Source organism: Salmo salar, chromosome 06 (assembly GCF_965601325.2).
Source record: "Salmo salar chromosome 06, fSalSal1, whole genome shotgun sequence".
NCBI lineage: Eukaryota > Metazoa > Chordata > Actinopteri > Salmoniformes > Salmonidae > Salmo > Salmo salar.
Genome location: NC_138296.1, coordinates 90,977,161 through 90,991,062, shown reverse-complemented (window position 1 = coordinate 90,991,062; position 13,902 = coordinate 90,977,161). Strand labels below are relative to the sequence as shown.

The 13,902-nt window shown below is 46.5% G+C and overlaps 1 protein-coding gene across 7 annotated transcripts in view; it reads right to left on the bottom strand.

The window, feature by feature from the left end:
- ino80 (INO80 complex ATPase subunit) overlaps positions 1–13,902 on the bottom strand; it is a 112,053-nt gene that overhangs the window by 78,339 nt on the left and 19,812 nt on the right. For all 7 annotated transcript variants that reach the window (XM_082977058.1, XM_082977063.1, XM_082977062.1 and 4 more), the window contains exons 17-19: positions 8,243–8,327; positions 2,517–2,634; positions 387–472 (exon numbers count right to left, since the gene is read on the bottom strand). In XM_082977058.1, coding sequence (XP_082833184.1) covers positions 387–472; positions 2,517–2,634; positions 8,243–8,327 — 289 coding nt within the window. The remainder of the gene's footprint in view (positions 1–386; positions 473–2,516; positions 2,635–8,242; positions 8,328–13,902) is intronic.

Below are 13,902 nucleotides of genomic sequence, written 5' to 3'. Positions count from 1 at the left end.
AGGAAAGGAGAGACGATAGAGGGTACTGAGGTAGGAAAGGAGAGACGATAGAGGGTACTGAGGTAGGAAAGGAGAGACGATAGAGGGTACTGAGGTAGGAAAGGAGAGACGATAGAGGGTACTGAGGTAGGAAAGGAGAGACGATAGAGGGTACTGAGGTAGGAAAGGAGAGACGATAGAGGGTACTGAGGTAGGAAAGGAGAGACGATAGAGGGTACTGAGGTAGGAAAGGAGAGACGATAGAGGGTATTGAGGTAGGAAAGGAGAGACGATAGAGGGTATTGAGGTAGGAAAGGAGAGACGATAGAGGGGATATTGAAGAACAGATAGATAGGACAGGACCTATAAAGTGATATATAACTCGTGTGTGATTGGTCAGTCAGTACCTTGTCAGAGAGCTCGTTCTCGACATCCTTCTTGATCCTCCTCAACATGAAGGGTTTCAGGATCATATGAAGCCTGGACAGCTGATCTAAACAACACCAACGACACAGTCAGCAGGTCCTCAACATGAAGGGTTTCAGGATCATATGAAGCCTGGACAGCTGATCTAAACAACATCAACGACACAGTCAGCAGGTCCTCAACATGAAGGGTTTCAGGATCATATGAAGCCTGGACAGCTGATCTAAACAACACCAACGACACAGTCAGCAGGTCCTCAACATGAAGGGTTTCAGGATCATATGAAGCCTGGACAGCTGATCTAAACAACACCAACGACACAGTCAGCAGGTCCTCAACATGAAGGGTTTCAGGATCATATGAAGCCTGGACAGCTGATCTAAACAACACCAACGACACAGTCAGCAGGTCCTCAACATGAAGGGTTTCAGGATCATATGAAGCCTGGACAGCTGATCTAAACAACATCAACGACACAGTCAGCAGGTCCTCAACATGAAGGGTTTCAGGATCATATGAAGCCTGGACAGCTGATCTAAACAACATCAACGACACAGTCAGCAGGTCCTCAACATGAAGGGTTTCAGGATCATATGAAGCCTGGACAGCTGATCTAAACAACATCAACGACACAGTCAGCAGGTCCTCAACATGAAGGGTTTCAGGATCATATGAAGCCTGGACAGCTGATCTAAACAACACCAACGACAGTCAGCGGGTCTCAACGACAGTCAGCGGGTCTCAACCGACAGTCAGCGGGTCTCAACGACAGTCAGCGGGTCTCAACGACAGTCAGCGGGTCTCAACGACAACAACGACAACAACGACAGCCAGCGGGTCTCAACGACAACGACAGCCAGCGGGTCTCAACGACAGCCAGCGGGTCTCAACGACAGCCAGCGGGTCTCAACGACAGCCAGCGGGTCTCAACGACAGCCAGCGGGTCTCAACGACAGCCAGCGGGTCTCAACGACAGCCAGCGGGTCTCAACGACAACAACAAGCCCAGCGGGTCTCAACGACAGTCAGCGGGTCTCAACGACAGTCAGCGGGTCTAAACGACAGTCAGCGGGTCTAAACGACAGTCAGCGGGTCTAAACGACAACGACAGTCAGCGGGTCTAAACGACAACGACAGTCAGCGGGTCTAAACGACAACGACAGTCAGCGGGTCTAAACAACAACGACAGTCAGCGGGTCTAAACAACAACGACAGTCAGTGGGTCTAAACAACAACGACGGTCAGCGGGTCTAAACAACAACGACAGTCAGCGGGTCTAAACAACAACGACAGTCAGCGGGTTGGTCTAAACAACAACGACGGTCAGCGGGTCTAAACAACAACGACAGTCAGCTGGTCTAAACGACAACAACAGTCAGCTGGTCTAAACAACAACAGTCAGCTGGTCTAAACAACAACGACAGTCAGCTGGTCTAAACAACAACGACAGTCAGCGGGTCTAAACGACAACGACAGTCAGCTGGTCTAAACGACAACGACAGTCAGCTGGTCTAAACAACAACGACAGTCAGCTGGTCTAAACAACAACGACAGTCAGCTGGTCTAAACAACAACGACAGTCAGCTGGTCTAAACAACAACAACAGTCAGCTGGTCTAAACAACAACAACAGTCAGCTGGTCTAAACAACAACGACAGTCAGCTGGTCTAAACAACAACGACAGTCAGCTGGTCTAAACAACAACGACAGTCAGCTGGTCTAAACAACAACGACAGTCAGCTGGTCTAAACGACAACAACAGTCAGCTGGTCTAAACAACAACAACAGTCAGCTGGTCTAAACAACAACAACAGTCAGCTGGTCTAAACAACGACAGTCAGCTGGTCTAAACAACAACAGTCAGCTGGTCTAAACAACAACAGTCAGCTGGTCTAAACAACAACAGTCAGCTGGTCTAAACAACACGTCAGCTGGTCTAAACAACATGTAAACATGAATCTAGTCTAAACAACAACAACAGGTCAGCTACAAATCAATCAATCACTTCATAAGAAACAGACATGGACACCTGATTAGAGTACTTCTAAAGTAGATATTAAAAATCAAGCAGTCTGAAACAATCTCAGAAGAAAGGTTGTGTAGTGTACTCACTCTCGTCGATGGCAGACTTGTTCTCTGCATGGCTCTCGATGTCTTTAGAGAACCATTCATTAAACTCTTCGTGAGAGTCAAACAACGTAGGCATGATGAAATGGAGCAGAGCCCACAACTGAGACAGGAAATAATAACAGTCAGCATCTCTACAGTACCAAACAGACAGAGAGAAATGCAAAGACAGAGACAGAAAGACAGAGAGGAAGAGCGAGAAATAAAGCCCTTTGAATTGAGAGAGAGAGAGAGAGAGAGAGAGAGAGAGAGAGAGAGAGACATTCAGAAAGTATTCACACTCCATTGACTTTCCACATTTTCTTGTTACAGCCAGAATTTAAAATGTTTTAAAATTTAGATTGTGTGTCACTGGCCTTGACACAAAGTGACATTATGTTTTTAGAACTTTGAACAAAATCTAAAAAGGAAAAGCTGAAATGTCTTGAGTCAATAAGTATTTAGTCTATTTGCTATGACAACCCTAAATAAGTTCAGGAGTAAAAATGTCACAAGTTGCATGAACTTACTCTTTGTGCGATAATATTGTTTAACATGATTTTTGAATGACTACCTCATCTCTGTACCCCACACATACAGATAATTGTAAGGTCCCTCAGTCGAGCAGTGAATTTCAAACATAGTTTCCACTGCCTCACAAAGGGCGACATCTATCGGTAGATGGGTAAAAAATAAATAAAGAAGACAATAAATATCTCTTTGAGCATGGAGAAGTCCTTCCTAACTCAGTTGCCAGAGAGGAAGGAAATCGCTCTGGGATTTCACCATGAGGCCTATGGTGACTTTAAAACAGTTATTAAATGGCTGTGATTGGAGAAAACTGAGGAATGATCACCAACGAAGTTACTCCACAATATTAACGTAAATTACATAAGTGATACTAACGTAACTGAAAAGGAAGTCGGTACAGAATACAAATATTAAAAATCACGCAAACCGTTATGCTTGGGGCAAATACAACACAAAACATCACTGAGTACCACTCTTTATATGTTCATGCATGGTGGTGGCTGCATCCTGTTATGGGTATACTTATCGGCAACAGAATAGAGCTAAACACAGGAAAAATCCTAGAGGGAAACTGGTTCAGTCTGCTTTCCACCAGACACTGGGAGACGAATTCACCTTTCAGCAGGACAATAACCCAAAACAAGGCCAAATATACACTGTGGCCTAGTTACAGTTTTGACTTAAATAGGCTTGAAAATCTATGGCAAGACTTGGGAATGTCTGTCAAGCAATGATCAACACCCAACTTGACAAAGCTTGAAGATTATTTTTTTAAGAATAATGTGCAAATATTATACAATCCAGGTATGCAAAGCTCTTAGAGACTTACCCAGAAAGACTCACAGCTGTAATCGCTGCCAAAGGTGATTCTAACATGTATTGACTTATTATGGGGTAAAGAAAAAAATATTTAAATACATTTTTAATTCAGGCTGTGACACAGCAAAATGTGGAATAAGTCAAGGGGTATGAATACTTTCTGAAGGCACTATACAGCATATACAGACAGGCTGAGGAAGAGACATAGAAAGAGAGAAAGAAAGAATACACAAAAAAACAGAGCAAACTAGAATGCTATTTGGCCCTAAACACAGGGTACACAGTGGCAGAATCCCTGACCACTGTGACTGATCCAAAATAAAGGAAAGCTTTGACTATGTACAGACTCAGTGAGCATAGTATTGCTATTGAGAAAGGCCGTCGTAGGCAGACCTGGTTCTCAAGAGAAGACAGGCTATGTGCACACTGCCCACAAAATGAGGTGGAAACTGAGATGCACTTCCTAACCTCCTGCCAAATGTATGACCATATTAGAGACACATATTTCCCTCAGATTACACAGACCCACAAAGAATTAGAAAACAAATCATATTTTGATAAACTCCCATATCTATTGGGTGAAATACTACGGTGTACCATCACAGCAGCAATATTTGTGACCTGTTGCCACAAGAAAAGGGCAACCGGTGAAGAACAAGCACCATTGTAAATACAACCCATATTTATGTTGATTTTCCCTTTTGTACTTTAGCTATTTGCACATTGTTACAATACCGTATATAGACTTATGACATTTTAAATGTCTATTCCTTTGGAACTTTTGTGAGTGTAATGTTTACTGTTTATATTCTATTGTTTATTATCTGTGTCACTTGCTTTGACAATGTAAACATACATTTTCCCATTGAACTGTGAGAGGGAGGGAGAATTGGTGAGTGACAGAGTATGAGGAGAGAAAGAGAGTCGATTCAATCTGGTTTGTTGCTGTTGGCTTTCTCATGTGTATTATTTACCATGTATAATTGTTTTGGTTGAGATATATATATATATATATATATATGATTATTGTTGCTCAAACATATTTACATAAATTAACATACTACATATACTGTACATTGATTTAGCAACAGTGGTAATCACCCATCCATGACATACAGCATTTATTAAATACAGAGACAGACAGACAGAGAGAGAGAGCAGAGAGAGCCAGACAGACATAGAGAGAGAGCAGAGAGAGCCAGACAGACAGAGAGAGAGAGCAGAGAGAGCCAGACAGACAGAGAGAGAGAGCAGAGAGAGCCAGACAGACAGAGAGAGAGAGCAGAGAGAGCGAGAGCAGAGAGAGCGAGAGCAGAGAGAGAGAGAGCAGAGAGAGCCAGACAGACATAGAGAGAGAGCAGAGAGAGCCAGACAGACATAGAGAGAGAGCAGAGAGAGCCAGACAGACAGAGAGAGAGAGCAGAGAGAGCGAGAGCAGAGAGAGAGAGAGCAGAGAGAGCCAGACAGACATAGAGAGAGAGCAGAGAGAGCCAGACAGACAGAGAGAGAGCAGAGAGAGCCAGACAGACATAGAGAGAGAGCAGAGAGAGCCAGACAGACAGAGAGAGAGAGCAGAGAGAGCGAGAGCAGAGAGAGAGAGAGCAGAGAGAGCCAGACAGACATAGAGAGAGAGCAGAGAGAGCCAGACAGACAGAGAGAGAGAGCAGAGAGAGCCAGACAGACAGAGAGAGAGAGCAGAGAGAGCCAGACAGACAGAGAGAGAGAGCAGAGAGAGCCAGACAGACATAGAGAGAGAGCAGAGAGAGCCAGACAGACAGAGAGAGAGCAGAGAGAGCCAGACAGACATAGAGAGAGAGCAGAGAGAGCCAGACAGACATAGAGAGAGAGCAGAGAGAGCCAGACAGACATAGAGAGAGAGCAGAGAGAGCCAGACAGACAGAGAGAGAGCAGAGAGAGCCAGACAGACAGAGAGAGAGCAGAGAGAGCCAGACAGACAGAGAGAGAGCAGAGAGAGCCAGACAGACATAGAGAGAGAGCAGAGAGAGCCAGACAGACATAGAGAGAGAGCAGAGAGAGCGAGAGCAGAGAGAGAGAGAGCAGAGAGAGCGAGAGCAGAGAGAGAGAGAGCAGAGAGAGCCAGACAGACATAGAGAGAGAGCAGAGAGAGCGAGAGCGAGCGAGACAGAGAGCGAGCGAGACACAGAGAGCGAGCGAGACACAGAGAGCGAGCGAGACACAGAGAGCGAGCGAGCGAGCCACAGAGAGAGAGCCAGAGAGCGAGCGAGCCACAGAGAGAGAGCCAGAGAGCGAGCGAGCCACAGAGAGAGAGCGAGCGAGCGAGAGACAGAGAGAGCGAGAGAGCGAGAGAGCGAGAGAGCGAGCGAGCGAGGGCGAGCCAGCGAGCCAGCGAGCCAGCCAGCCAGCCAGCCAGACAGACAGACAGACAGACAGACAGACAGAGCGAGCCAGACAGACAGACAGACAGACAGACAGACAGACAGAGCGAGCGAGCGAGCGAGCCAGACAGACAGACAGACAGACAGACAGAGCGAGCGAGCCAGACAGAGCGAGCGAGCGAGCGAGCCAGACAGAGACAGAGCGAGCGAGCGAGCCAGACAGAGCGAGCGAGCGAGCCAGACAGAGCGAGCGAGACAGAGCGAGCGAGCGAGCCAGACAGAGCGAGCGAGCGAGCCAGACAGAGCGAGCGAGCGAGCCAGACAGAGCGAGCGAGCGAGCGAGCCAGACAGAGCGAGCGAGCCAGACAGAGCGAGCGAGCGAGCCAGACAGAGCGAGCGAGCCAGACAGAGCGAGCGAGCCAGACAGAGCGAGCGAGCCAGAGCGAGCGAGCCAGAGCGAGCGAGCCAGACAGAGCGAGCGAGCCAGAGCGAGCGAGACAGACAGAGCGAGCGAGACAGACAGAGCGAGCGAGCCAGACAGACAGAGCGAGACAGACAGAGCGAGCGAGCGAGACAGACAGAGCGAGCGAGCGAGCCAGACAGAGCGAGCGAGACAGACAGAGCGAGCGAGACAGACAGAGCGAGCGAGCCAGACAGAGCGAGCGAGACAGACAGAGCGAGCGAGCGAGCGAGACAGAGCGAGCGAGAGAGACAGAGCGAGCGAGCCAGACAGAGCGAGCAAGCCAGACAGAGCGAGCGAGCGAGCGAGCCAGACAGAGCGAGCGAGCGAGCCAGAGCGAGCGAGCGAGCCAGAGCGAGCGAGCGAGACAGAGCGAGCGAGACAGAGCCAGCCAGCCAGCCAGCCAGCCAGCCAGCCAGCCAGCCAGCCAGACAGACACAGAGCGAGCGAGCCAGACAGACAGACAGACAGACAGACACAGAGCGAGCGAGCCAGACAGACAGACAGACAGAGCGAGCGAGCGAGCGAGCGAGACAGACAGAGAGAGCGAGCGAGCGAGACAGACAGAGAGAGCGAGCGAGCGAGACAGACAGAGAGAGCGAGCGAGCGAGCGAGACAGACAGACAGAGAGAGCGAGCGAGACAGACAGACAGAGAGAGCGAGCGAGACAGACAGACAGACAGAGCGAGCGAGCGAGCGAGACAGACAGAGAGAGCGAGACAGACAGATAGAGCGAGACAGACAGAGAGAGCGAGACAGACAGAGAGAGCGAGACAGACAGAGAGAGCGAGACAGACAGAGAGAGCGAGACAGAGAGACAGACAGACAGAGAGAGACAGACAGACACAGAGAGAGACAGACAGACAGAGACAGAGAGAGACAGACAGACAGAGAGAGACAGACAGACAGAGAGAGACAGACAGACAGAGACAGAGCGAGAGAGAGAGAGAGCGAGCCAGAGACACAGACAGAGAGACAGACAGACAGACAGACAGACAGACAGACAGACAGACAGACACAGAGCGAGCCAGAGACACAGACAGAGAGACAAACAGAGAGACAGACAGAGAGACAGACAGAGAGACAGACAGAGAGACAGAGAGACAGACAGAGAGACAGACAGAGAGACAGACAGAGAGACAGAGAGTGACAGACAGAGAGACAGACAGAGAGACAGAGAGTGACAGAGAGACACAGTCAGAGAGTCAGAGAGAGACAGAGAGACACAGTCAGAGAGACAGACAGACAGACAGACAGAGAGACACAGTCAGAGAGACACAGTCAGAGAGACACAGTCAGAGAGACACGTCAGAGAGACACAGTCAGAGAGACACAGTCAGAGCGAGTGAGACAGAGAGCGAGTGAGACAGAGAGCGAGTGAGACAGAGAGACAGACAGACAGACAGAGAGACAGACAGACAGACAGAGAGTCAGAGAGAGAGAGAGTCAGAGACAGAACGACAGACAGAACGACAGACAGAACGACAGACAGAACGACAGACAGAACGACAGACAGAACGACAGACAGAACGACAGACAGAACGACAGACAGAACGACCTCTCACCTCTGCCATAGTGTTCTGTATGGGCGTTCCTGTGAGCAGCAGTCTGTTTCTACACTGAAACTGCAGCAAGATCTTCCAACGAACACTGTCAACACAGAGACACAATGCAAACTTAATGGACTACATGACGTATACATCATCCTCGAATGCACTGGATGGGGAAATCAGGTCTCATTTGAGACGACTGAAAGAGCTGCTCCAGCTGCTACTGCTCTTTAGTGACTGGGCCTCGTCCAGAACCACGCACTCTCACTTGACCCTCTGAACTGAGATGGATCGCTGCCGAGATGGGTCGCTGCCGAGATGGGTCGCTGCTGTCTTAAGGGCTCCTGACCAATTCTGCTATTTTCTGTTTTTTTTATATAAGCAGATTCCATAATTTCCTATGACTGAAAGCCGCGCCTGGACATCAGAACAGCGATCCCTAACCTTGTTTTTGGATGAAGATTTGTATTTCCGAGTCGACAGTTGTGGATGTACAGCTCACCTCGGACCAGGCCTTTAACCCCGGGATAAAAAGGAAGAGACGGGTAAATAAACTGCCTCTACCATCCATTCTATTGGCGAACGTACAATCACTGGAGAACAAACTGGATGACCTCCGTTCGAGACTATCGTATCAACAGGACCTGAAGAACTTTAATATCCTGTGTTTCTTGGAGTCATGGCTGAATAAGGACAATATGCATCTAGCTGGTTTTTCTATATGGTCAAGACCGAATGGTAGCTTTTGGTAAGGTTAAGGAGGGAGATGTGTCTCTGGCAACAACAGATGGTGCGCAATCCCAAGGCAAATAGCCGATTATGGATTACAGGAAACAGAGGGGCCGAGCACGTCCACATTCACAGGACTGTAGTGAAGCAAGTCGAAAACTTCCAAGTCTCTCAGTTGTCCACATCACTAAGGAATTATCATGGTCCACACACGTCAACACAGTCGTGAAAAGGGCACGACAACACCTCTTTCCCCTCAGGAGGCTGAAAAGATTCCACATGGGTCCTCAGATCCTCAAAAAGTTCTACAGCTGCACTATTGAGAGCATCTTGACTGGCTGCATCACCGTTTGGTATGGCAACTGCTTGGCATCCGACCGCAAGGCGCTACAGAGGGTAATGCATACAGTCCAGTATAACACAGGGGCCGAGCTTCCTGCCACCCTGGACCTCTTTACGAGGCAGTGTCTAAGGAAGGTCCTAAAAATTTTCAGCCACTCCAGCCACCCAAGTCATAGACTGTTCTCTCTGCTACCGCACGGCAAGTCTGGAACCAACAGGACAGCGAACAGCTTCTAACCCAAAGCCAGAAACACTACTAGTTAACCAGTAGCTACCCAGACTATCTGCATTGACTCATGTACACTGCTGCCACTGTTTATCATCTAACCTGCTGCCTAGTCAATTGACCCCTACCTATAAGTACACATCTACCTCCATTACCTCGTACCCTTGCACTATGACTCAGTACTGCTACCCCGTGTATATAGCCAAGTTATCATGGACTCAGTACTGGTACCATGTGTACATAGCCAAGTTATCATGGACTCAGTACTGGTACCCCTGCACATTGACTCAGTACTGGTACCCCGTGTATATAGCCAAGTTATCATGGACTCAGTACTGGTACCCCGTGTATATAGCCAAGTTATCATGGACTCAGTACTGGTACCCCGTGTATAAAGTCAAGTTATCATGGACTCAGTACTGGTACCCCGTGTATATAGCCAAGTTATCATGGACTCAGTACTGGTACCCCGTGTACATAGCCAAGTTATCATGGACTCAGTACTGGTACCATGTGTACATAGCCAAGTTATCATGGACTCAGTACTGGTACCATGTGTACATAGCCAAGTTATCATGGACTCAGTACTGGTACCCCGTGTACATAGCCAAGTTATCATGGACTCAGTACTGGTACCCCGTGTATATAGCCAAGTTATCATGGACTCAGTACTGGTACCCCGTGTATATAACCAAGTTATCATGGACTCAGTACTGGTACCGTGTGTATATAGCCAAGTTATCATGGACTCAGTACTGGTACCGTGTGTATATAGCCAAGTTATCATGGACTCAGTACTGGTACCATGTGTATATAGCCAAGTTATCATGGACTCAGTACTGGTACCATGTGTATATAGCCAAGTTATCATGGACTCAGTAGTGGTACCCCGTGTATATAGTCAAGTTATCATGGACTCAGTACTGGTACCCCGTGTACATAGCCAAGTTATCATTGACTCAGTACTGGTACCCCGTGTACATAGCCAAGTTATCATGGACTCAGTACTGGTACCATGTGTATATAGCCAAGTTATCATGGACTCAGTACTGGTACCCCGTGTACATAGCCAAGTTATCATGGACTCAGTACTGGTACCCCGTGTACATAGCCAAGTTATCATGGACTCAGTACTGGTACCCCGTGTATATAGCCAAGTTAACGTTACTCATTGTATATTTATTCCTTGTGTTATTATTTTTTCTATTATTTCTCTCTATGTTGTTGGGAAGGACCCGTACGTCAGCTTTTCACTGTTAGTCCACACCTGTTGTTTACCTTTTCACTGTTAGTCTACACCTGTTGTTTACCTTTCCACTGTTAGTCTACACCTGTTGTTTACCTTTCCACTGTTAGTCTACACCTGTTGTTTACCTTTCCACTGTTAGTCCACACCTGTTGTTTACCTTTCCACTGTTAGTCCACACCTGTTGTTTACCTTTCCACTGTTAGTCCACACCTGTTGTTTACCTTTCCACTGTTAGTCTACACCTGTTGTTTACCTTTCCACTGTTAGTCCACACCTGTTGTTTACCTTTCCACTGTTAGTCTACACCTGTTGTTTACCTTTCCACTGTTAGTCCACACCTGTTGTTTACCTTTCCACTGTTAGTCTACACCTGTTGTTTACCTTTCCACTGTTAGTCCACACCTGTTGTTTACCTTTCCACTGTTAGTCTACACCTGTTGTTTACCTTTCCACTGTTAGTCTACACCTGTTGTTTACCTTTCCACTGTTAGTCCACACCTGTTGTTTACCTTTCCACTGTTAGTCCACACCTGTTGTTTACGAAGCTTTTCACTGTTAGTCCACACCTGTTGTTTACCTTTCCACTGTTAGTCTACACCTGTTGTTTACCTTTCCACTGTTAGTCCACACCTGTTGTTTACCTTTCCACTGTTAGTCCACACCTGTTGTTTACCTTTTCACTGTTAGTCCACACCTGTTGTTTACCTTTCCACTGTTAGTCCACACCTGTTGTTTACCTTTCCACTGTTAGTCTACACCTGTTGTTTACCAAGCTTTTCACTGTTAGTCTACACCTGTTGTTTACCTTTTCACTGTTAGTCTACACCTGTTGTTTACCTTTTCACTGTTAGTCTACACCTGTTGTTTACCTTTCCACTGTTAGTCCACACCTGTTGTTTACCTTTCCACTGTTAGTCTACACCTGTTGTTTACCTTTCCACTGTTAGTCCACACCTGTTGTTTACCTTTCCACTGTTAGTCCACACCTGTTGTTTACCAAGCTTTTCACTGTTAGTCTACACCTGTTGTTTACCTTTTCACTGTTAGTCCACACCTGTTGTTTACCTTTTCACTGTTAGTCTACACCTGTTGTTTACCTTTCCACTGTTAGTCCACACCTGTTGTTTACCTTTCCACTGTTAGTCCACACCTGTTGTTTACCTTTCCACTGTTAGTCTACACCTGTTGTTTACCTTTCCACTGTTAGTCTACACCTGTTGTTTACCTTTTCACTGTTAGTCCACACCTGTTGTTTACCTTTTCACTGTTAGTCCACACCTGTTGTTTACCTTTTCACTGTTAGTCTACACCTGTTGTTTACCTTTTCACTGTTAGTCTACACCTGTTGTTTACCTTTCCACTGTTAGTCCACACCTGTTGTTTACCTTTCCACTGTTAGTCTACACCTGTTGTTTACCTTTTCACTGTTAGTCCACACCTGTTGTTTACCTTTCCACTGTTAGTCCACACCTGTTGTTTACCTTTCCACTGTTAGTCCACACCTGTTGTTTACCTTTTCACTGTTAGTCCACACCTGTTGTTTACCTTTTCACTGTTAGTCTACACCTGTTGTTTACCTTTTCACTGTTAGTCTACACCTGTTGTTTACCTTTCCACTGTTAGTCTACACCTGTTGTTTACCTTTCCACTGTTAGTCTACACCTGTTGTTTACCTTTCCACTGTTAGTCTACACCTGTTGTTTACCTTTTCACTGTTAGTCTACACCTGTTGTTTACCTTTCCACTGTTAGTCCACACCTGTTGTTTACCTTTCCACTGTTAGTCTACACCTGTTGTTTACCTTTCCACTGTTAGTCTACACCTGTTGTTTACCTTTCCACTGTTAGTCTACACCTGTTGTTTACCTTTCCACTGTTAGTCTACACCTGTTGTTTACCTTTCCACTGTTAGTCTACACCTGTTGTTTACCTTTCCACTGTTAGTCCACACCTGTTGTTTACCTTTTCACTGTTAGTCCACACCTGTTGTTTACCTTTTCACTGTTAGTCTACACCTGTTGTTTACCTTTCCACTGTTAGTCTACACCTGTTGTTTACCTTTCCACTGTTAGTCTACACCTGTTGTTTACCTTTTCACTGTTAGTCCACACCTGTTGTTTACCTTTTCACTGTTAGTCCACACCTGTTGTTTACCTTTTCACTGTTAGTCCACACCTGTTGTTTACCTTTCCACTGTTAGTCCACACCTGTTGTTTACCTTTTCACTGTTAGTCTACACCTGTTGTTTACCTTTCCACTGTTAGTCTACACCTGTTGTTTACCTTTTCACTGTTAGTCTACACCTGTTGTTTACCTTTCCACTGTTAGTCTACACCTGTTGTTTACCTTTTCACTGTTAGTCCACACCTGTTGTTTACCTTTCCACTGTTAGTCTACACCTGTTGTTTACCTTTCCACTGTTAGTCTACACCTGTTGTTTACCTTTCCACTGTTAGTCTACACCTGTTGTTTACCTTTTCACTGTTAGTCCACACCTGTTGTTTACCTTTTCACTGTTAGTCTACACCTGTTGTTTACCTTTTCACTGTTAGTCTACACCTGTTGTTTACCTTTCCACTGTTAGTCTACACCTGTTGTTTACCTTTCCACTGTTAGTCCACACCTGTTGTTTACCTTTCCACTGTTAGTCCACACCTGTTGTTTACCTTTTCACTGTTAGTCTACACCTGTTGTTTACCTTTCCACTGTTAGTCCACACCTGTTGTTTACCTTTCCACTGTTAGTCTACACCTGTTGTTTACCTTTTCACTGTTAGTCCACACCTGTTGTTTACCTTTCCACTGTTAGTCCACACCTGTTGTTTACCTTTTCACTGTTAGTCCACACCTGTTGTTTACCTTTTCACTGTTAGTCCACACCTGTTGTTTACCTTTCCACTGTTAGTCCACACCTGTTGTTTACCTTTCCACTGTTAGTCTACACCTGTTGTTTACCTTTTCACTGTTAGTCTACACCTGTTGTTTACCAAGCTTTTCACTGTTAGTCCACACCTGTTGTTTACCTTTCCACTGTTAGTCCACACCTGTTGTTTACCTTTCCACTGTTAGTCCACACCTGTTGTTTACCTTTCCACTGTTAGTCTACACCTGTTGTTTACCTTTTCACTGTT